General features: G+C 37.8%; 2 protein-coding genes across 9 annotated transcripts in view; both read left to right on the forward strand.

Moving 5' to 3' along the window:
* The window catches only part of LOC121871398 (rho guanine nucleotide exchange factor 7-like), a 60,143-nt gene that overhangs the window by 14,257 nt on the left and 20,578 nt on the right, over positions 1–25,308 (forward strand). For 6 of the 8 annotated variants that reach the window (XM_042373635.1, XM_042373638.1, XM_042373631.1 and 3 more), the window contains 11 exons: positions 6,514–6,636; positions 7,652–7,802; positions 9,026–9,206; positions 11,351–11,569; positions 11,741–11,939; positions 12,215–12,439; positions 13,804–13,882; positions 14,383–14,537; positions 20,898–20,990; positions 22,785–22,881; positions 23,939–24,028. In XM_042373635.1, the coding sequence (XP_042229569.1) occupies positions 6,568–6,636; positions 7,652–7,802; positions 9,026–9,206; positions 11,351–11,569; positions 11,741–11,939; positions 12,215–12,439; positions 13,804–13,882; positions 14,383–14,537; positions 20,898–20,990; positions 22,785–22,881; positions 23,939–24,028 (1,558 nt within the window). In that variant the 5' untranslated portion in view covers positions 6,514–6,567. Of the gene's footprint in view, positions 1–6,048; positions 6,231–6,513; positions 6,637–7,651; positions 7,803–9,025; positions 9,207–11,350; positions 11,570–11,740; positions 11,940–12,214; positions 12,440–13,803; positions 13,883–14,382; positions 14,538–20,897; positions 20,991–22,784; positions 22,882–23,938; positions 24,029–25,308 lie in introns of all 8 variants that reach the window. The other 2 variants (XM_042373632.1, XM_042373637.1) reach the window with 2 other exon arrangements.
* Positions 14,545–20,890, forward strand: LOC121871397. The gene is made up of 2 exons (XM_042373630.1): positions 14,545–17,636; positions 17,990–20,890. Exons 1-2 carry the CDS (start codon positions 14,598–14,600, stop codon positions 18,002–18,004), a joined length of 3,054 nt encoding a protein of 1,017 aa, XP_042229564.1. The 5' UTR covers positions 14,545–14,597; the 3' UTR covers positions 18,005–20,890.

The raw sequence follows: 25,308 nt of genomic DNA on the forward strand, positions 1-25,308 counted from the left end.
AGCTTAATAGATTTTTTGTTATACTGTACTGAAGTCTCTAGTATGCCAAGGACGACTCCCTCCCTCATTCCTACCTTGTCTCTAGCTGTTGCTGATATGGCCAGCAGGCATACCAACTTACGATGATGCACTGGGGATCATACCAAAGCATTTCGTCTAGTGTTTCAAATTGTAGTGACGGAAAATCTAAAAAAAATTTGTTGGGGGGCTGTACAATGTACTGTCATGAACAAAATTTGTAAAAAAAAAAAAAAAAGTACTGTAGCTCAAAACATGTCTTGAAATAATGTCTGGACAAAAAAGCAAAAACGAAAACAAATAAGCAAGTGGCACCTGGAAACAGATTGGGGGAGGGGAGGATGGTGTACAAACATGCAAAGTCTTCTGCCACCCACGGTCATTCCTACGCTTTTGATATAAACACTCATCACTTAGGTTCATATGTTGGAGTGCGCTTGTGTGGCTCTGATTTAAGGATTTACTTCACGTAGAAGTGTCTAGCAAGCTGCCAAGATCAACAACATCAGGACTTACCAAAGAATAAGTGAATTTATTTAAATATTAAAGCAAGAATCCCATTGCCACCATGATCAGTGCCTTGTATATGTTTAGAATATAATACAGTATAGAATACTTACCTCTCAAATTCTCATATATTAGGTGCACATACGTACAGTATAAAATGTTTTAATTACTGTACGGTAGAGAGTACAGTATAGCAGTGTCTGCCAACTTCCATAGGCCAGCTGGCTCATTTCTTTGTTTATTAATAAATTTTCACATATATAATGAGTCAGAAATTGAAATCAAAGATAACACTAATAATTTGTTTAGTGTATGATATAAAGACTAAGTCAAGCTAAAAGATTCAACCAGTGTTGGTAAACTGAGTAGTCGACCCATCTGGCAACTTTATGGATGGGGGGGGGGCCAAGGCAGTGAGGCTGGCAGGCTGCCCTGAGTTGGAGGTATTAACCTGTCTCTGCAATTTGATTCTGGAACTGTAAATGTTCAGTTTAGTGGCTCACAGTTGCCAAGTGGAGTTTCCTACTAAAATTATTCATATTATTTGTGATTTATTAGTAGTATTTCACTGTGCTGTGGCACTTAATGCTCATCTTTCATCTCATTTTCATGTGTTGACACTTTTAAGCTGTTCTTACAAGGTGATTTCTTGTTTGTAAGTAATAAACAATACCTGTTTGATTTTTGCAGGAAAATCTTGCTTAGTAGCTGTACATCATTAAATATTTTTTTTTATTCAACAGTACAGTATGTATTGGCAACAAAGCATACATAATACCATTCATGTATGTTTGACCCTACAGTTTGTGCTCTCTGTTCCTATCAACCTCACAGAAAGCTACAGCAAATAGCTCGTGAATTTCAAATTTGGTCCTAAAGCATACCAGTACATTATACATGGGTATTCCCTCCATGTTATAATAAGCAAATGAAAAACATATTGGTTGAGGGGACCTGTCATCACTAAATAGAAGTCCTCTTGGAAGTACTGAGATATTATAAATAACTTCTAGCTTCATGTATAAAGGTGCCACCTGTACATGTGTGGTTACAGGTAGTGTACTGGTGGCCTCAGCCTCGTAATTAACATGAAAAATGGGTGGTCTTGAATGACATGCGAGAGACTTGGAACGATGCCAGGGAAAGCCACCTGGGAGCCAGGTGCTGGTGTGGTTGCCAATTATGCTCTCATTTTGCTACTGACTTGTGTAATCTATGGAACATTTGAGTTGGTTCATTGATCCGTACAATTTTACTAGTCTTTGGAACATTATTATCATGTTTTAATATTTACAAGTGCTTTTCATTCATGTGATTCAGGTCTTGGATATTTGTAACTGCTTTATTAATGTGTAGTTCAAAGGTTAAAGGTTTTTTGTGCAAATTATAGTCCAGGGGAATGAAGCTGACAATCCCACCTTCTTGTACTGAGAGCATATGGATATTGGGTGTATGTGTGAGCATGGGTATTGTCAGAGTCATACAGAGAGAGGGATTAAAGCTATTATAGTATAAGGGATAGTAACCTGGATGTCCAATTTTTTTCCAAATTAAAACTGAAAGGCAAAATTTATATGAGCTTAGAACAAGTGAAAGGACTACTGGGTAGTCAGGAGTGATGGTATGGACTGTAGGCTGTATCTTCAGGGGACTAGTTAACACATAGGATGGTCTTGAAAAATAGAAATCCTCTATATAATGAAGATTTTGCCAAAGTGGTACGGTACTGTACCCCATTTCCTCACACCTTCCTGCACAGTGTAACCTCACAGTCAAACCATGAGAGGGAGACACTTGTTAGGGAATGATAAAAGCTTACCTCACTGCAGTTCATATACAGTACTTCTTTATCTGAAATACAATTTAACCCCTTCACTACTGGGATGCCACTTTTACTATTTTATTTTGCTAGTGCCAGAGAATTTTATTCAGCAGTGGTTAATGTAGTATTAGGGAGTCTTAACACGTTCATGAGTATTAGTGTTAATGTACTAGTGATGCTTTAGTGTACTGTACAGCATAACCCATGGATCATATATTTAACTCGCTCTGCTACGCCTTATTTCCTCAAAAAGCAAAGTCTTCTACTCTTGATATGAAGTCTTCCTTTCATGGGGATCCTTCTCAGTCAGGCACCTCATTATAGTATACAGTAATACCCCGATTTACGCGGTTTCGCTTTACGCGATTCTACATTTATGCGGTACCTCACCAGAACCGGAATTTCATTTTATGCTACTCATATACGCGGGTAAAGTATAATTTTTTTATTTAGCTCATAAAATTCATACAAATTACCCGGCCAGAATATAATTTACATTGCTGGAATTCTTACAATATGATGATCATTTTGAATATAAACATCATGGATTTTGCATTAGACATACAAATTTTAGATCTTAAGTAATAATTTGGTTTACACAAAGCAAACATTTTATCTTTTGTGCAAAATATATGAAGTTTACATTCAAACTATTCCCTGACCTGCAAGGAATCCAGAAATGTAAATTAAATTATCCTAACTTTAGTCTGAGGTATTATTTATTACTATACCTTAAAATTTAGTGTTTTCACCCAAACATTTCTCAGAGAGGGAGAAGCCAGCGAGTGTGAGAATGGGGGGGAGGGGAGTTGAGTCCATTATTTGAATGGACATTAACCTGGCGACTGTATTTCTCTTCAATATTAATTGTGTGTGCATACCATCATAAAATTAAGATGTTATTTTTACTGCAACGTAGGTATTGTGTCGGAAAAAGTGGAGTTTGGGGGTCTGGCCAGTCTCTATTGGAATTAATCCCATATGTTCTGTTGTTCACTTTACGCGGTTTTCGTTTTACGCGGTACCGCGTGGGTTCAATTGACCGCGTAAATCGGGGTATCTCTGTATACTAGTTTTAACAGTTTACACCAGAAAAAAGAAGAGTTATTGAGGTAAGGGAACTGTGAGTGAGCAGTTCATATACTTAATAAGTTTGATTAAATACAGTATATGAAAGTCAAGATTAAGTATAATACAGTACTGAACACTGAATTGTGTCTAAACTTCAAATTTTGGCTCTGAAGTATAAGGTACTCATAAAGGTATGTTTAATTTTTTTGTATACTGTGCAAGTACCTGTAGAATATAGCAGTGTTTGTGTGTGCCAACTCCCACCACCCTTCATGAGCCACTGTGTTTATTTGTTTAATACTATGTTGTTTATAATATGTTGTTTATGTGTATTTTAGACATTGGTTCTGTGCCCGTGTATTCAGATCTATATCTATTATCAGGACAATTATTATTACTGAGTCAGATGGACTTGTGGCACTACTGAAGTACTGTACAGGTGTTCAGGTCTCTTAAACTGTACTGTACATCCTAATCTGCCTGGTGCTTACCTGATTGTCTCATCACATGTGGAGATGTTAGCAATTCACAAAGTATGAACGATTTCATTTGATCACATAAATTAACTATTCAAAATTTAAGATGTGTTTTAAGATTCTGATCATTTATTCATCTAAATTTTGTATTTTAAGTTTAGTGTACGTATTTGCAAAGGCATATCTGTATAAGATGAGGAGGAAGATTAAAGTTTTTCATGAAATTACAGTAGTATACAGATGGCTCCATTCAGGCCAGCTTCTGTCCCAAAGCTGGGTAAGGAGACAGCTTGCTTTCCTAATCCTAAGTTTTATGAGTCAAAATGGATTATTTGCGGTAACTGCTTTTCAGAGTTCTGTACGTACAGTAGATTATTTTTTATATAAAGTTGTAGTTGTTTATTGTTATTGTGGGAGGACCATTTTTAGGTTCCTTTTAGTCTTGGGTACATGCTAATTCCTTCCTTTTTTTCCTGACCTGAACAGTGAGTACATGTACAGTACACACCTCTCCTAGGGGAGATGTTGTCCACTGTTTCATTGCTGTCAGGATGGATGTTAATTTAAAATTTATGTGGATTCTGGATTTCTAAGAGTAGGCATTCCCAGAGAATTCAGATTAACACCAATTCTATATGGTGAAAGATTTAAGGAATAACAGTATTGAATTCCTGACTCAGTGAATGCAATGGATCAATTCCTTTAGGTGTATAACTGTCAACCCTGAAGAAGTGTGTGGTAGTTCCTCCTCCCCTGAAGTTTTATCTGATTCAGAATTATGGGAGCTACTTGGTTGAGGGTGAATGCCAGAAGTAGGGTATAGATCCTAATATACATCCCCTCTTTTGGTAGCAGATGACTCGCTCCAGGTTTACTCAGATTTACTCAGGTTCATAGATGGTATTGAGCTGGTCACTATGGTAGTTAAGTGCTTAGTTGGATGGTCACGGCCCTAGTTAAATCTTGAGTTCTTTGAAACATCCACTGTGAAAACTGGATGAACAGATTAACCTAGGTTTATATTGTGAGGTTCTATTTGAAAGACTTGAGGACCCCTGGTATGTTGTACAATATTACAAGAGTTTCTTCCTGGTGCTGGGTTCTGCCAGAAGAAGGGATTTCAGGATCAATCCTATTTATAATAAATAGGAAGTCTAATGTGTGGAGACTTCATTGACTGTTACATAACTGACTCTTTTGTTACCTCACAGGGATACTCTCTATAAATAGTATTAGGACCCAACCATGTTTGATGAAAAGATACTAAATGAATGAAAGGGTCATACTGTACTACAACATTAGAGATATCTGTTTATGGATGTTACTTGTCAGAAAGGAATGTGTCAGGGATGATGCCAGTGTGGGATTAATAACTGTACTGGCAGTTGGAGATATTTGGCACAGTGACAACAGGGGCACGGTCTGTTTTTAACACCTGCCACTTGTGTAGTTATTTCCTCTGCTATTTTTTTTTATGTACTGTAGTTGATTTTGTTAAAAATGTTAATGTTTGTACCTTAACAGAAGAGGAAAATAGTTCTGTTCCACTAAACCTAAAGGATGTGAATATGTAATTGATCTTCACAGTTTTTCATAGCTACCAAGTTTGTTATTGGTTCTTGTCATGTGACTTTGCCCAGTTAATGAATAGAATTTTCTGTGGCTCCATTATATGAAAATTATTCCTGTGGTATGGTCTACACAGATAATTGAATGATGGATCCAAAGCATTCTTCAGAAGGCTGTACAGTAAACCCTTGATAACACGGCACATATGGGGCTCTGACCTTGCGGAGTTATCCCAAATTCCGAATTATCGAAGCACTTCCCCCCTTCCTCCCCCCCCTCCCCCCTTCCTACAAAAATACAACACAAAAAACATTATTGATCTATGTATGTGTACGTAAACCCTCGATAACTTGGCATAGTTTCAATACTTGGTTTAATTAGTCATGAAATTCAAGTTATTGGTGCATGTTTTCAAGAATTTTGAGATTCGTCTACTGTACGGCTGATGATTGATTTTACTCCACAAAAGGAAGATATATACTGTATCTCTGATTATGTGTTGTGCAGTTAATATGTCCTTGTGTTTTGTTATTTATCAACTCATTTGATCATCTTTTAACAAGTTACACCGAACTATTTTTTCAGCGCTCTGTATATGAAGTAAATAATGAATCATTGAGGAATTGACGATGATGTCACATGTCTGGTGTGAGCATAAGTGAGATTCCTTGCTATTGAGGTCATCGTGCTTTCTGCACATACTGTAGTAACCTGCGCTTCAAGCTCCAACTTCCTGTGTTGGTGGATTCTTGGCTGTGTGCCACCAGGTTGGTTGGAGGCAGCAATACTAGTCATAATTCTTTAGTGTAAAGGGTACCTATGCCCACACCACAGCTCGAGGCTCCCTCAAGTTTTGGTGTGGCTTAATTGCAGTGGTACTGTACTATGGGGATTTTGGGCAACCTGAAGTGTGTTGCTATATTGTTAGTCAGTAAGGACATTATTACAGCATTGTAATTACTGCAATTAGTTGTGACAAAGGACTTTACTATACAGTGTATCATGGAAAGTACAGCACAATAATCCTAACTCAATTTATTATTGTTGCAGAGGGTGAATGTGATGAGCATAGTGTAGTAGTATTGTTCCAGCCAATGACCCGTAATGGCAGCTGAAAATGGAATTTTGCTGGTTGAAGGACTGTTCTCCTTCAAGGGCAAAAATAATGATGAGGTAAGCATTTTAATACTGTAATGTCCATGTTTTTAGTGGCCAGTGTTAGTATATCAGGAGTAAGTGTTTGTTATTTAAAGAATAATACTTCACCAGTTGTGTTTGGTCAGTGTTGGGTAGTGGAAATTAATTATTTGGCAACATAGTATACAGTACAGTATCCGGACACTTGTCTTATGAAAATTCCAATGCTGATATTATTGGAATTGTTGATAATGGTGTTGATAGTGGTACTAGTGATGATACTGTAGTGAAGTTGGTGTAGTAGTACAAACTAGGCTTTTGGTGTGTGTGTGTGTGTGTGTGTGTGCATGTGCATGCGTGCATAATATGTGCCTGCATGCATATGTATGTGTACAGTAGCTAAAACAACTATCTGTGCAGGTGGGGGTCAATATGCTCCAAAATTTTACATGTGGCTAGTGACAGCCCTCATAAACCAAAATTTATTGTTCACGGTCTCATATTGTTTCCCACAAAGTATGCACAGATGGTTGTTTTAGCTACTGTAATACTGAATTTGTGTGACTGTATGCATGAGTATTGTGCAGGTATTAATAGTAAGTACAGTACTGTATTGTATATAAATTTTGTGTCTTTATTTAGGTTTTGTATACTGTATTGTACTGAACTGTATACTTGAATTTGTGAATCATGTTTGGCATTGGGGTAACATATTTAAGGGATCCAACATTGGCCTTAGTCAAATTCTGAACTTTTTATGTGGTTCCATATATTCAGGGTTGAGAACCATATATATACTGTATACGTATATACAGTATTTTTTTTGTGTGTGTGTGTATGTGTGTGTGTGTGTGTACTTTGTTTCAGTGTGAGGAATTATAATCTTGTTCTTCAGTTGTGGATTTCTCTTGTTAGTGAACTTGTTTGAAGGAAAAATTCACACATATTTTTTTTCATCTATTAATGCTTGACAAATGGATTCATAATATATCAGATGACATAAATATACATGAATATAATTTTTAATTGTTGTTTCTTATTCTTGCCACAGTTATGCTTTGGTAAGGGAGACCTCATCACTGTGACACAGAAGGAGGAGGGAGGATGGTGGGAGGGCACGTTTAATGACAAGACAGGATGGTTCCCTTCAAATTATGTCAAAGAATACAAGCCACCAGGTATGGGGCTGTGTGAGTTAACAGGTATTGGAGCTTCTACTTTGTTTTGATGTTAGATTTATGATTACAGTATAGTCTCGATTTACGTGGATTTCCTTTACGCGTTTGGTCATTTACGCGGCACCTGGCCAGACCTGGAATTATTAGTTACGCGGTACATTTCACCATTTACGCGGGAAGCGGCGCGGGCAGGGTGCGCGCTAGGTCGCCCAGTCAACAAAACATTACCGAGTTCTTTACCCGCCACCCACCACAGCCAGCCCAAGTCAGTGATAGTGAGGATATGGACTTTGAGGGGTTTGACAAAGAGGCCCTGCAAGCCTCTGTGGTGGATAGTGATACAGGTGAGGGCCAATAATCTGCACTCTGCCTCTGAACCAACCCCCCATCCCCATGTGCCCAGCCATCTCTTCTACTAACGTAAGTGTTAAAAAACCTAATATTATTGATATTTCTCTTAAATATTAATTGTGTGTACATACCATCATAAAATTAAGATGTTATTTTTACTAAAACGTATGTATTGTGTTGGAAAAAGGGTAGTCTGGGGGTCGGCTCAGTCTCTATTTCAATAAATCCCATATGTTCTGTTATTGTTATTTCGTTTACACGTTTCTCGTTTTACGCGGACCTCCACAGGTTTAATTGACCGCGTAAACCGAGACTATACTGTATAGTTTTTATAGTACGTACTGCACTCCGTATATTTTAATGTTGATGTTGTTATGTTTGATTGTGTCTAATAATATATATAATAACAACCAGTTTTGGATTTTCATCTTTGAACTGGTAAAAAATTTGCTTTATTTGAAGTGCATGTGTTCAGTAATACTCATGATACATCTTGCTTTATTAATTAGCTACTTAATTACTCTTCATCTTATTCAAACTTTGCTTCATGTACTGTACTGTATTGTACCCTAATATGCATTAAATCACTAGCCAGAGTTGAAATATGTTAGTGGTGTGCAGTAGATCCATAAGCAGTACTCCTACATCAAATGAGTTTAAGCAGTTATCAGCAGGAGTTCTTGACTCTCACTAATATGCCGGCCTTACATATGGTGCTTTTGGCATTTGTGTGATGGGGTCTGCATGAAGTTACACACTGATATAAATGGGGCCCTACACTTTTAAGCTTATTTTTATACTAGGGGCTGCCATTTCCTGTTATTTTGAATAGTGAAAGGTAAAGGAGATAACTTGAAGTTAAAGTACAGTAGTTAATTGTATTTTTAATTTTCAAGATGGTGGATCTGTTTCACCCCAGCGAGGTGATGCTGATCTCATCAGTCCACAGCATTCCCAACAGCAGCAAATTTATCGCAACTTAGTATTAAAGGATATACTTGAATCCGAGCGCAACCATGTAGCTGACTTGCAAGGCCTTCTGGGATCTCATCTGGCAGCTCTACGCAAGGCAGAATTGTAAGTTTTTGTGTGTTTTAGTTTTTCAACATCGTGTTACTACTGTGCATTCCGCTGGTGTTAAGGACTTATTTGTATTTATACAGTAATTTGAACAAGTATGTTTATTCAGTGGTTTTTTTTTTTTTTTATACTGGGATTAGCCCACCCGGGCACTGGTCACTGACCCACATCGCGGCCTGGGGGGCAAAAATGTAGTAATAATAATAATAATAATAATAAAGCATTACAAAAATGAAAAAAAGATAAAAAGTGAGAAACAATATATGTATGTTGTGTTGTCAATGGTAAGAGAAACAATTGAGACCCTGTACTTGTGTGTAAATGGAGCAGAAAGTCAGATCAGCAACCTGGGACTAGGTCACAATTTTCGTGATGCCATATGGCAGCAGGGTCTATCATTAGACAACACATTATGCTTCCAATATCTTCCCAGGCGGTAGTACCTCCCTGTTTGGTAGCTGCCTACTACCTATGTGTGTGGGTCCCTGCCCAACACTGCATTTATAGTAGAATCAAAACTATAATTCAGTCTCCTCCACAATGGTTTTTAAATGTAAAAGTGGAGCACAACACTTTCAGGATTTCTCCATATTTCCTGAAAATTTTAATTGCATAGTGATGTATCTCTCAGTCAGGATAAAAGGATTTGATGACCAAAGTAGAAAGGAAAACATTAATAGGTAAAGTTATAGAGAAATATTTTAGGAAAAAAAATCAGCACAAGGTGTAATGTTGTCATGCTATGTTTAAAACTACCCCGGTATATTGTGGACTTGGCTAAAAATTGGACCATCAGTCGTACATCATTGGACTTATTAATTTAACAATTGGATGTATTGAAGTGACAGAGCTACTGCATATGAAGCTCGGCTGTATGATCTTCTAAAAAGTACTGTATTGAATTCATGTTTTAATCAAAATACAATACTGTAGTAAGATCTTGCTTAATGAGTAACATGGGATTTTGAGAAAGTGTTTGTTTGTTGATTTTTGCAAAATGGGGTCAATTTTCCCTGAGGAACTAGTGGTTAAAATCCGAGATGTGTTCCAGCTCAATAAATATTGAATAAAAAGCCCAAGTTATAATCTAAGCTGCACTGTAGATAAAACATTGATAAAAGTTTGTTATTGGCATCATCACACGCTACCACTTTTCCTTACATGCACTTGTTACTAGTTTAGTTGTGTTGATATACTATACTTAAAGACATTTTTACAGTGAACATGATACAGTTTGGGTACAGTGAACATGATACAGTTTGGGCACAGTGAACATGATACAGTTTGGGTATTCCTTAATATTGTCGGTGAAAATCTATCATGAAAAGATTCGGATACTGTGCCTGTTTTAATTTTACTCAATACAAAGGCATCATTTCAGGGTGGATATCAAGTGTCAGAATACCCTGTGATAATGATGTGTAGGTAATCCACTCATTATGTTACACCTTGAACACAAACAAGTTTATTTTTAGACTTGACCTCTTGTCGTGGGGTTATCTCTTAATGGTCTCTCAGTAAGCATCACCAGGTCACCTACAGTAATCTCCCTATTAGCTGGAATCCCTGTTCCCCAGAACTCATTAATAGCCAGAATGGAAATTGGGCTGGAAATATTCTGGGAAAAACTTTCTCCATTCCATATCTGCAAACAAGTTTCTGAGGATAAAATCAGGTGCATTTTCAGGAAAATTTTCGAGAAGGTTCTGAGAAAATCTGACCAAATTTCTCCATTCTGGACCTGGGAATAAATTTTCCGGGAGTTCCGAGAGATTGCATCACGCTCCAATGTGTACCCCAATTACCAGGTGTGTGGGTGGTCTAGCTGCTTGACTTGCTCAATTCATATTCTGCTCTCATTGTAGAAGGTTGTTTCCTCGCTAGCTGGCATTTTTGTATACAGTTTGTGTTGTGCAGTTCTGTACATTACAGTACTGTACCAGGACACAATCAGCCAAGAATACGTTAAAACAGTGTTAAGACGTAAAAAGTGATTACAGTTTTGTATTACATTCTGCTGAGTGGAGTGTATGCCTACTGTAGGGTATATCACTTAGGGTAACCTTTTTTTAGGTACAGTAGTGTGTCCAGTACAGTACATCAATTATTTTTTCATGTAAAATATCTTCTTTTTATTTCAGGTTATCAGATGCCGAGTATAAACAGCTAGTCAGTAATTTGGATGACGTCACTTTAACGCATTCTCATCTGGTGTCGGCAATGGAGGAACAGAGTGAAAGACCGTCTCGTGATCAACGTATAGGTGGAGCGTTCCTTACCATGGCTCCTCAGCTCCAGAATGTTCATAAAATATACTGTACCAACCATCCTCGGGCAGTGTGCATGTTGGAAAAATATAAGTAAGTTTTGAGGAATTTCGTAAGTAATATCTGCTCTTGTTAACATGATGTGGGTATATTCTGCATTTTGTGAGCAGTTAAAATGTTGATACAGTTAAGATTTCTAAGGAGAACTAAAGTAGTCAGTGTTCTTCTATTTTAATTATTCTTTTTTATTTTTTTTTATTTTAGGGATGACCTCAATAGTTTCATGGAGTGCCAAGGTGCTACAAGACCAGGAATCATGGTGCTGACCACTGCCCTAAGTAAACCATTCCGACGGCTGGACAAGTATGCCGGGATGCTGCAGGAGTACGAGAGACACCTGGAAGAGGGGCATCCTGACCGTGGAGACACACAGCGCTCCTCCCATGTTTACAAAGAGTTAGCTGTGAGTAATGAGTAAAGGTGCTGTAAGATAGTAATCATGCTTTTGTAGATACTGTTATAATTGCAGTACAGTATACAGTATATTCATGTAAATTACATTTTTGTAAAATTTCTTTTACCTTCTAATCAAAACTAATTAGTATTCACAAGTTATTTTACACTGACATGATACCAGATATGTCCAGATGAGTATAATTTATGGGAACTACTTGCAGAGACCAAATTGAGACTTTTTCTCTGGTCAATCATTACTAAAGTTGGGTTGTTTTTCAACAGTCAAATTGTGGAGCTATCAGACGGCAAAAGGAGCTGGAGCTAGAAGTAGTGACGGGCCGTGTGCATGGCTGGGATGGCGGAGACACCCTGGGGACCCTGGGAGAGGTGGTACGCATGGGTTCAGTAGCACTCTTGCCAGACCACCGGGATCGATATTTGGTCCTCTTTCCTACTGTATTGGTCACACTAGCAGTTTCGCCGAGGATGAGTGCCTTTATTTTTGAGGTAAAGGGCGTATGTAAATTCATGTTTTACATAATGGTCATTAGGCTCATTTTTTCTTATACAGGTTGACAATCCCTTATCCGAAATCCTTGGGACCAGATGCATTTCGGTTTTTGGAATTTTTCGGTTTTCAGAATAGTTAGTTTTTTTTTTTTTTTATACACAGGGATAAGCCCACCCGGGCACAGGTCACTGACCCACATTGGGGCCTGGGGGCTAAAATATAATAATAATAATAATTATAATAATTCATTGATATTTTTCATTCTTGTATTTCTTTTTTATTATTATTTTATTATTACAATATTATTGTTATTATTAATATGATTCTTATTTTATTTTTGTGTATTTTTTATTAAAATTTTTATTTACTATGAATAAGTATTATTATTACTGTATTATCATTATTATTATAATTATTATTACTATTACATTTTCGCCCTCCAGGCCCCGATGTGGGTCAGTGACCTGTGCCCGGGTGGGCTAATAAAAAAAAAAATGCTCCACAAAAAAACTTTCGGTTTTCTGAGCTTTTTGGTTTTTGGAATTTCGGATAAAGGGTTGTCAACCTGTACAAGTAAGTAAACCAAGATGGGTGATTAGGGCACTATTTTTTCTTTCTTAATAGCCATAAATGACTCCCACAGTAGTGTAATTTGGGCTATATCTGTAGTACAAGCAAGAAATTTTTTGCTGGAAACTTATTGTGTTTAGAGAAATTAATTTATTTTATCCATATAAATGTAAGAGAAGCTCTGAAATAACTTTGCATCTCCATGAAAAGAATATTGTTTAAATGTTAATACAGTACAGGTACAGGGTACTGTAGTACCATTTATGAAGTTATATGTAATACATGTTAAGATGAGTGAGTGTATGTAAATATTTCCACTTGTTGTTCAAGCTCTTTTCTGTTATTCTTTATTCTTGTTATGCCCCCATACACCCTCTCAGTGCCCCCATACACCCTCTCAATGTCCTCATACACCCTCTCAGTGCCCCCATACACCCTCTCAGTGCCCCCATACACCCTCTCAGTGCCCCCATACACCCTCTCAATGTCCTCATACACCCTCTCAGTGCCCCCATACACCCTCTCAGTGCCCCCATACAGGGTGCGCCCCCCATGCCCCCCACCCTCTCAATGTACACCCTCTCATGTGCCCCCATACACCCTCTCAGTGCCCCCATGTCCCTCAGTGCCCCCATACACCTCTCAATGGCCCCCATACACCCTCATTGGGATACACCCTCTCACCCCCATACACCCTCAAATTCACCTCACACAAAAATGGAGGAATAAGTATAGATAGATGAATCTCCTCAGGTTTATATTATTTTGTGTGAATATTTTCTGGTTGCAGGGAAGTTATCCATTAACCAGTATCCATGTCAACAAGCTGGATGACAATGATCACCACAAAAATGCCTTTGAAGTTTCAGGTAAGTTTACTTTTAATTAATAATGATCTCCTGTTTAACTTTTTTATGGTTAACTCCAAGTACACCTATTACACAATAATAAATTTGCTCTACTGGATATTTATATTCCTCTATTTTTTCATGCCAGATAGACTCGGCACTGTGATTTTAGGTGATCTGGTAATCTCATGTGTGTGACATTTAAAGTGAACTGTACCGGTAACCTTCAGGTCAGAGACGAAGTGGAACAATGCAATATTTCATTATTAGGTAATGGTTGATAAATCCTAGAGAATTTAAATACAGTACACTAATACTGACAAGAGTGCTTTATGTTTGTGAGAGAGTATTTAAAATAGATAAACCTGAAAGAATGCTTTGATGAATAAGTTTTGAGAATGTTTGGTAAGAAATAATTGAACATCTAAAAAAATTCATGAATTAATATGTGACTTATTATAGTTCCCCGATAATTATTTTAGTGTTTAAATACCTGTAATTTTACAACGTCTCTCTGACAGGTCCAGTGGCAGAACGTATTGTAGCTCTCTGCCAAACCCGACAAGATCAGCAGCAATGGGTAGAAGCCCTGAGTCAGCAGAGCCGTATGGCACGAACCTCCAACTTTACCTCCCATAAATCCTCGTTAACTTCCCCCCCTGTACCCCCAGCTCATGTAAGTGTGTGGCCCAGTAGTACCGGCACCGTCATCCCACACAGTCTGTCTCAACCTTCCATGTGCATGTCTTGTGGTTTACCTTGTTACCCCATTGGTGAATGTGCTGGTAGTGTGGGATTTGGTGGCATTGGTGGTTTCCATCATTTGCAGAGCGTGTCTTGCCATTGCACAACACCTGCTGTAGGATCTAGCTTATTTAGCATGTCATGTCCTGTGTCCCCAACCTTACCAGTGCTACCCAGTGAATCCTTCTATGTGAGCAGGCCCTATGCTATCCTGACAAAGTATATAACTAATATGTACAGAAGGAAAATCATTACTAAGAAACTTTTAAGACAGTTAGCCGGAGACCAAGAGGATGTAAATGTATTGTACTTAGTTCAGTTACGGAGACACAAAACAGAGTGTTCAATAAAAACGGGTGATGAGTCTAGTAATGATTCTGATCTTGAGTCAAAGCACCAAGAGATGAAAAAGTTTAGTTGCTCAGAAGAAAAATCTGACACAAGTGAGTCTTCCAGTGATGGTGGTTACTGGGTCGGAGAAGAACCAGAGAATCGTCTAGGTGTCCTTTCACCCATTCCAAAGAAAAAACAGTACCCTTTCCCTAACATTTCCAGCACAGCTTCCAGCAACCTTCAGAAATGGAGATATCAAACAAGATTAACAGATAAAAGATTTAATAGTTCCATTTCCAGTTCAGGAGAATCAGGTGTTTCCACAGATGGCAGTAACCCTTATGGATATGTCAGATATTACAACCCAGAAGATTCTAGCATTGCTTCTTTTAAAGGGGAAAATTTGCATTTTGAAGGAAGTGCCAAACGTTGTACGTACACCAAGCCGTACGGTGTCCAGCAAGATTACTTTATTAATGACAACAGAGGAGAAAAAAGTTCTTCGTGTGATGAATATTATTATTGTCTTCCTCATGGAAAGTGGCCAACGCTATCCTCAATACCAGGCGGTGAGAACTACAGTAGTGAAGAGACTGGTTTAGCACAATTTGGTAAAGATTCCCAATTTGAAGAAGTGAATATAGCAAAGGATGTAACGAAGAGTGACTGCTTAATAGTGAGACCAACTTATAAATTTTTTAAAGTTTATTCTGGTGGTGCCAGACGTGACTCAGAATGTAATGTCATAGAGAACAGTGCTGACCCTTATATGTGCACTGGTCTCTCTAGCTCCAGATCTCTGCCCATGATTAGTTCAAATTTAGTATTACAAGGTAAGGATGATGGCACCCTGTTAAAGACTACCCATTCATCAACTCTAAATATCCCTGCTATACCTATGATCCTTCCCAGCTACCTTGTAGCTGAATCTGATGGGGAGTTAACAGAGAGCTCACCAAATGTTTGTGATAGAACTATTTATGAGTCTTCAATTTCATCAGATGATGTTTTGGGACTTGAGGGAGTATTAGATGAATCAGGGGATCGCAAAAAAGTATATCCCTTTAAAACAAAATCAGACGTTGCCTATTATGTATCTTCTTGTAGTGGTGATGAGACGGGAGAAGACAGAGTTGATTACTATGAAAGCCACAGAAAGCAAGTACCCATCAATTCACCTCTCTCCCGAAGTGAACCAAATTTGTGGAGAAGAATCCCATCAACTAGACGACAGTCGGAGACTCCCAAATATTCAAGCCATTATGTGCAACTGGTGCACAGTGTGGAGAATCCTGCTAAAGTATGTAATTGTGAATCTCACAGCCACAGATCATCAGACTCAGGTCTTGCTGATGTCATACACCATCTTGAGTGTTGTCCACTGAGAAGTGAAACCCCAGGATTCGGCCGTGGTTCAAGCATATCCCGTTGTTCTCACTCTTCGCAATTTTCTAATATTAAGTCTTCACGAAGTGCATCATCATGCCAGGTTCGCCCATTCACTCCAGACTGTGGTGCAGATGGAGACAGCTTATTGGTAACGCCAGTTACAACTCCTTACACTTCTGCCTCTGTGTCATATGCAGAAGATTCTCTTTCTTCTCTAATGGATTCAGTCACATTAGATCATTCAACATCTGCACATGAGCTTAGTTACACAAGTTACTCAGAACCCACCAGTGAAGAGGCAGTGTTTCGTTCTGGGTTGTATGCCCACTGGTGGATGAAGGCAAGTGTTTGTCCTAAGGCAATAATTCTAGACAAATCCAAAAAAGATTTTCTACGATTCAGAACAGACAAGAAGCCAGATGTTCCCCCTAAACCTAAATTTCTTAAGCCATCTTATCATATACGGAGAGGTGGGACAAAAAGGACCATCACCAAACCTGCTGCTAGATCTGCTTCAACTCAAACTAATTTTACTCAGTCATCTCAGTCAGTGAAATTACAGATCATGCCTCCTGTTTCTTCATCATGTTTAAAACATAATGTGGTCAGCAGCTCTAAGTCTGTCCAGTCTCAGGGTGATCAGTCAGTAAGACCCAAGCTCAGGAAGATATCATCTCACTTGAGTCCCCAAACTTCTGTCACCATGTCAAGAGATCGTAGTTTTGAGTCCCAGGCATCACAGATATCTCAAGTGACGGTGATTCCAAGAATTTATAGTGAAAGAGAAGTCACTAGCTCAGAGTCTCAGGGAGACCAACTGACTGTACCACTGAGAGCAAACTTAAATACCTTGAAAATTCAATCAAATTTTTCACAAGAGTCAAGTGGAACCAGTGGAAATTCCTGCACTGAACTTTCAAGTCTCCACAGCTTTAGTGAGTCATGTGAACGAGATGGCAATCCTCCTCATCTGCGGGATTCTTCAGAAGGGCTTGATGTTGATTTCCATCGTAGAGCATCATCCCATTCTCTGCATGTTGATGTTGCTCCTTCAGATGCATTCAAGTCTACTTTATATTGCCATCTACAACCTATCCCATGTATTAGTACTCAGAAGTCCAACTCAGGAATCTTGAAGACTGATAGTGGACCTTCAGCACCAGGAGTTTCCAGTTCTTCAAGAGATGAGTGTCTTGAAAAACCCAGTCTTCCTCCCAAGCCTCCTCATCTGCAACCCTGGCCCATCAAGAGGTCCAAGAGTCTTCCCAAACTGCCCCTGTCATCCATCTCCATCCACAACCAAAGCAAGGTATCTTGGATGAGGCTATCTGCAGGTCCCTGTCCAATTCAGTTTTAGTCTACTATGGTTATTCAAGTAAATATTTTTATATACTAGATTGGAAATGAGACCTGATAACTTTTGTAGATCATTTATTTTACCATATTTGAAAATTTCAAATACTGTATATATACTGTACTATATATATTATGCTTATTTGACCCAGAAAGCACAGTACATGTACCTCTGGTACTCTAGATTTAGCTATACTGTACTTCAGTAGTTGCTGTATGAAGACAGTAAATTTTACAGGCTTATATATTGGTAAATATTTTTTTTATGCTAGTCAAATCACAGATGATAATTCCTCTTCCCTACCTCAGGACTTCGCCAGTTAGGTGTACCCTTGGCTGCTCTTTTATATTTGTCCTGCTTGAGGTGCAGTCACTTATCACTGCTCTGGAGGTAAACATGTTTTTAGGCCACCGTTGATGATTTCAAGGTGTGCCCATCTAACTCACAACACTGTGACAAGAGTTTGTACAGTAAAGATATTCATATTACTAGTTTTGAATACAGTAAACTGTATATTTATTGATTTAAATTTGGTTTAAAATCACTGGTTATATGTTTTTTCAGACAATTTAATTGCTTGTTAAAGTAAATAAGGTTATTTACTTGGAACCCTTTGCTGTTGCAGCTCTTGTGATGTTTGCAATTTTTCATATGTATAGTAGTACGTCGCTTTACATGACTAATTATTGCATAGGATAGTCCAGAGCAGCGGACAACATGTTATAACAAAGCTTTTGCCCTTCCCAACCACCTCCAAGTACAGTATAACCTTGAACTATAAGGGACAGACACTTGTTACATATTTAAAATTCACATAAACGCTATAAATTTTTTAATGTTCGCTAAAACATAGCCTAAGTTAATCACAGTTGTCTTAATATCTTCATAAACATTTAGCAGTAATATATGGACTAGACACCAGTTAACAGTACTGTAAAACTGGGAGGATCAAGTACAGTGAGTTAATTTGCCAAAATGTGTACTGTACCTTCATAGGGCAGTCATACGGTCACCAGTAACACTGAAAGGATACTCACCTCAGATTTAGAAATGCTTATCAGCGGTCATCTTGCGTAATTCATCCGCAACAGTTAACTAATTGGAGACACAATTAGCTTCCATTCTTGAGTGGACATGCCTTTCTCCACCACTTGAACTATCTTCACTTTATGTACAAGATAAAGTCTTAATATGGATATTTGACCTCCACAAGTACTTCACTTTATTCAATGAAACTACTTTAATCAAGTATAGGGTATATAACTTTCCTCCCATTGGATGGCATGAGTGTGTAAGGTTGGCAGTGGTGAGAGAGGGAGGCAAGGGTGACCTCTCTCCCTCACAGCTCCCAACCCTACTTATGTAACATACTCCATTCATTATGGTGAAAATTATTACATTTATTTACTTCATAAAGTTTCACTGAATAAAATTAATGACATGGGAGATTATTGGACATATTAATATCTTGTTTTATGTGTAACATTAATAATGCTGCTCAATAACCTACCTGCTTCAGTTGTGCCCAACACATAACTTTACCACTAACCACAGTAATGCAGTGTACTGTACAGAAACTAAGGGCTTTATATGTACAATAATGTCTTGCCAGTACTCTATTTTACTGAGTAAAACTATAAATCAAACTAATTGTATGATTTTCACTGTATTGAATGGTGTTGACTATATATAAATCTTTTCAGTATTTGGTAGCACACCAATTGTGTCTGTCAAATGCACACATATATACAGCCTCACCAATGATCTCTTGTAATGTACAGTACAGTATTGTATACTCACTAGTACAGTATAGTATCCCTCCTGCGCATTTGTATTACACTAATATTTTATTATAGTGCATAAATGACTACTGTACAGTATTTTGTTCTGTAAACTCACCAGAAAAGATGTCGAGATAATTTATTTGATCAGCAGTCTTTACTATACGGTGCTGTATTTGGTAACCCGATTGTTTTGTGTCCTACCTCCGTACACATACAGACTTGATACAGTTTGCAGACGTTCACTCCATTGTTATCATCCCAGTTTTACATTGTTGGAGGGTAATAAACAGAGACTCTCCCAGTTCAGTCTTAGAGGTGTCCAGTAACTCGGCGTACTACTCTGATAGTGTGTTCAAAAAAATATTGAACTTTAAAAAGATATCAAATTGTATGTTTTGAGGTGAATAATAATAGTGAAATTAGACTTTGAATATATAATTGTAATACTTACTACTTGTTTCTACTGTAGTTATTATATAAAATAGGTGAGTTTGAGGAAGTGAACTGACCCCAAGGTTATGTATTGTTGTGATCTATTGTACCACTTCTAGTTAGTGTGATATAGTATTGTACTTATTATCACATATCTTTTGTGTGCAGTATCGAATATGTCAAGTTCAGTACCAGACATAGAACTGACTTCCAGAATGCACTGATCTGTTTCTCCAGGTACTGGTTAACTGGACACTAGATGACGATGTTGTGGGTATGTTTGTGTTATTTATTGGTTATGAATCTCTTCATGTATTCCATATATAGATTTCCAAGTGTAATATTTAGGCTTACACTGGAATTTCTGTTTACCAGTTCCTGGAAAGACAGTTTTGCTTGTAAAATAAAGTCTGTAGTTAAGAGGAACAGCATTGTGACGTGAAGTAAAGTCTTGGGTGAGGTCACTTGTGCTCTTGGGCATACCTGCAGATACTGGCTAGGTACCTTGCTTCCCCGATATTGACATTTTTATCCCATTGCACTCTACTGGCTATGCATGAATGAATCTGAGGAGACCCTTTTATTATTTATAATTGTGTTTATCTTTACTCTGTGTTGCAGTTGTTGTCCATTCCCAATGTATTAGCATTAATATTGTGTGACATTTGTGTAGCCATAGCTTCACTTATTTTTAATGCACTGCTGCTAGATGACTTGTAAGTATACCTTTAACTATTTTTATGGTTGTAAAATCAGGTGATGCATAATTTTAATTTTAGAAGTTATGAGATGTATAGATATATGTACCATTGTTGCTTATTAAATTATAATATTAAACGATTGAAGTGTTGAAAAATATTACAATGTAAATGCCCATGACAACATACATATTAATAAATGTCAAGATACAAAATAATTTGATATATGATCCATGTTGTATAATTAAGATACTGTTTAAAAACAAGAGTAAGGAAGGTAATGATGAGTGTGTACCCAACAGAGCTCTTCATTGGTGGCGCGGCAAGCCAGCATCACCAGTGTCACTAGTAATACAGACTCCCCGGCCAGACTCCGGCGATCTGCAGGAGGCAAGGTCAGTTGCTGGAATTTAGGATACACCTTATCTTTAACCTTTGCAGTGCACAGAAAGTTGGGTCTGAGAAACTAATAATACTACAGTACAGTAGAAGTCCAAAAATCCGGGCTGCTTGGGGATTGGGTCGGTCCGGATTTTCGGATTTTCCGGATTCTCAGGCAGTACTTTTAAAATTCAAATTTCAGGAGAAATAAAGAAGAGATGAACAGGTACATTTTGATAGTTTATTCATAAGCAAATATAGCATGCTTCATTTATCAAAACGAGCAGTTTTAAAGAAAAAGCTGTGAATTCTAAAATTTTATTCTTTGCCATTTTTATATCATAAATTGTAGATTTTCCAATGTCGTATGTTTCCATTAGAACAGTATTGCTCACACCACGTTCTAGTTTCTTAATTATTTCAAGTTTGTCACTCAATTTCAACGTGTTCTTCTTTCTCTTCACACAATGAAGTTTATCTACTTTAGTAGCCATTATTATGGGCTTGTACAGTACTCTGTAAATGGAAAGAGTAGGACTCAAAATTACATACGTTGTCACAGTTTGATTGCTCGTTTTAAAGTGGCGACCGCGTGGTCGCTTGTTGTCGCTGTGCAGCTGTGGCGCTCACACATGCACACATACACACAAAAGCCCACTAAATTAAAAAAAAAAGTTTAGTTTGAGTTTTCGAAAAGTCCGGATTCTCGGGTGGTCCGGATTTTTGGACTTTTACTGTATATACTTTTAAATATTAGCTAAGCATATACAACTAAAAGAACAAAATTAAGAGAAGACTCGCTTGACTATGTGTACAGGGCAATATATTGTATAATGTTTACATACAACTACTAATGTTTTATGCTAATTTTTTAAATTATCTTGGGACAATAAAAGCACCACAATGGTTAATGGTCAGTAGTTTATCTTTTTCTTATTTGTATTAGTCAGTGTAATGTGACATGGAATAGTGAGAGATTAATCATGGTATAAATTGGGCAAGTGATAGGATGGAAGAAGAAAGAGCAAATTAAAAGTGTTTGGAGTGATGTGCTTAGGAACAGTCTGTGAGGTGAAGAGGATGAAAAGAATAAGCAACATGGACATAGGACGATGTGTAAGTGACAGGAGAGTTGAACAGAAAGCTAACCAGGACTAGCTGAGAGAATGGAAGACAAAAGATTGATAAAAAGAATGTGTAATTCAGAAGTGGATGAGAAGAGTGAGAGAGAGTTGAAAGGATTGGGGTTTGATATCCAAGAAGACATATATGATTAGATGCCATTGTGTAGAATGGCGATGGGGATGGATATGTTGCTGATGTGTGTTGTATGAAATGATGAATAAGCCACATGGAAATCTAGGGACCTTGCTATGAAAGAGGAACACTATGGCAGAGCACATCTGATCAGGCAGCCAGATAGAATGAACGATGGCAAATGAGGAAGTCTGTTACTTTTTATTCTGGATGGCCTGTGTTGAACCATTAAAGGACTTACTGTATGATTATTATTTGGTAGGTGGGTAATCTTTGTTTGCCTCAGGGAATTGTGACCCACATATGAGTATAATGCCCAGATTCTGCTCTGTAAAAATGGATTAGTGGGGGGGGGGGAGGGGGGATTCAACAGAAAACTTATTTGTAATTTGTCTGGTTACAACTAGGCTGTGTTTACCTGATGGCATATCAAGTAACCACACTTAACCCATGCAAGTGTGGAAAATGGCCTTAAAATGATGATGATGATGATGATTAGTAGTACAGTAGTAGTCACAGTATAATTAATAAGGTTGTATTTGTTGTGGTAGGTTTGGAGTATGTCGTGCCTTCGACCTTCCCCACCCTTGAGGCCTGGACTGTCTGTACGAGATGAGAAGCGGAATCAGCGTTATCCTAAGCGAAAAGGTATTTAATTGAATCTTAACATTTACAATAAAGATTTTAACAGGCATAAGAGTAAAGGTGAATTTTAGCCTATTGTAGAACTATTTCAGTATTAAAGAGCGTGTATAATATCCATTTGTATTATTTTATTTGTGTGACTGTTTCTCTGTGCACTATAACAAGGGAAGAATGTGCCTTGCATCACACATTGCTTGTGAGTGAGATGTTTCTTAAAGGATGCAGAGAAAGGAAAGTGTAATTTCCAAGAAGGAGAGTATGGAAATTGAAGTAACAGAATGTAAGGGAAGCATTTAATGCTGAGCTGAGAAGAGTGGAATCAGCCAGTGACAGTGTGAGGGGTAGTGTAACGAGATGCTGGACCAAAATGAAGGATGTTTTCATAAGTGTGACTGACATACTCTGAATAGTGCAGATGCAAGTGGCAAGGTATTCAGAATGGCAAGGCTTGGGTGAGCTAAAATGAGAAAAATTAGGTGTATGTGCAGTTTGACACTGAAAGATAGGAAACCTCATTCAGAGCTAAGAGGGGAAAGGGGGGGGACTGGGTATTGAGAGTATTAGAGAAGAGTGTTTGGTCATGTGGAGAGAAAGAAGGAGACCATCTGGGTAAAAGAGGTTCATGAGTCTAAATGTGGAGGGGAGGAGAGCCACGGATAGGCCAAGGATGACATGGGTAAAAGTTGTAAGAAATAACTTCAGAGATAAGAACCTGACTATTTTAAAGAAGTCTAGAGGTCTTCTCTAATTTTGTTTGGAACCACTGGACTCTACCTGCCCAGGAAATCAACTCCAGTGAAGAGCAATTGATCTGTTTTGCAAATTAGAAATTAAATAAAATTTGTTTATATTTTGGCAATTTAAGTATTTTATTATCATTGATGTTTTATAGGGGATATAATAGTGTATATAAATTACAGTTGTGGGTTGTGTTAGTGGTTCCTGGGCCCTGACCCTGATCTTTCCAACGGCTCTCGTCACTGTTGAAATCAGCAGTGTTATACGGGTAGTGTCGGGCTTACAATTATTACAAATATGCTAAGTCACGCTCTCTCATCAGATGATAAGTGGCACGAAGATGATGCGTTGATACTGCGAGTGATTGAAGCTTACTGCACCAGTGCCAAGACGCGTTACACCGTCAACTCAAGTAAGTTATTAGCCTCATTACAAACATTCTTAAACCACTAGTGCCACCAGTTTTAGTTAGTACCTTGACTTAGAACATGATAAATATTTTGAAGCATAGGCATCTTCCAGGTACACTAATGTTCATCATATACTTAATGTCTTGCCTCTTATGTGTGTGAGAAAGTCAGTGCTAGCAATAGAACATTTAGTATGCTTACAATAGTGCAATATAGCACAGTTTCAGCCTATTGCGAGTACAGGCCGAAGGCTTGTGTGGGCCTTCATCCTCTTGAGTACAGTACATTGTACACTGTCTCCAGCCACCCCAAAGACACAAGGGTCTCCCCCCCCCCCTCTGCCTCAAAAGTGTTTTAATGGTGATATTTGCCTGTGACATCCATCAGTGGCTTAGATTGGACACACTTAAAAATAATAAGTGAAAACTAATGTGATACAGAGGAGCCTCGTTATATCACATTATTACAGTGGGTCACCCATACCCTGCATGGTGTAAATTAACTTTTGTATTTAAAAAATAAATTCAAACTATATTGTACAGTATTCAGAAATACTATACAGAAATTTTAAATTAAAAATAGTATACAGTGATTTCCAAATACAGTAGTTGCTTTAAAAAACATATACAGGTACAGTAAAAACTCCATAATCTTTACCCCTCAAATTTGAAATTACTGTAGTAGCTACTCAGAATTCGTAATGCACTGCTGCTGTTAAATATATACTGTATTACAAATTTTTTAATACGGTATTTGGTAAAATTTTGGATTATGAGAGACATTTACAAAAATGTGTGAAGCACTTGTCGCCATGGTATGTGACCGCCCACCTCTGTGAAGACAAGTACAAAATATATGTGTGTTGGGCCTGTCAGTTCATGTTGGTCAGTCGTGGAGTACACATCTATGGTCTACCATCTAGGCTTTTTCCATTGTTTTTCCATCATTGCTTAGTGTTTGAGCCTCCAAGGAGAAAGCTGTCCAGTTAAGAGCCAAATACAAGATAACGTTTAAATTTTGATTGGGGCAGATAACAGAAAAGTACCGTTGTTTTGTTTGTTTTTACCCTCGGCAGAAGATGTCCCTCATATTTTGCAAAATTTTATGATTGGTAAGAGCTAGAGAGCCTAAGTAAATTACAAGATAAACTAATATCATAGTGCTGCTGACAGGGTGACTACTCTTCCACCAGCGGACTGACAGTCAGATACACTCCAGTACTAGTCAGTGTGCTGTGTATCGAGACTTTTAAATGTTTAATTCAGGGATGCACTGTTGTTAA

Source organism: Homarus americanus, unplaced genomic scaffold (genome assembly GCF_018991925.1).
Source record: "Homarus americanus isolate GMGI-L3 unplaced genomic scaffold, GMGI_Hamer_2.0 scaffold45698, whole genome shotgun sequence".
Lineage (NCBI taxonomy): Eukaryota > Metazoa > Arthropoda > Malacostraca > Decapoda > Nephropidae > Homarus > Homarus americanus.

What these genes read in the sequence shown, in the direction of transcription:
- LOC121871397 (XM_042373630.1), top strand. Translation starts at nt 14,598, where the DNA reads ATGTGCATGTCTTGTGGTTTACCTTGTTACCCCATTGGTGAATGTGCT.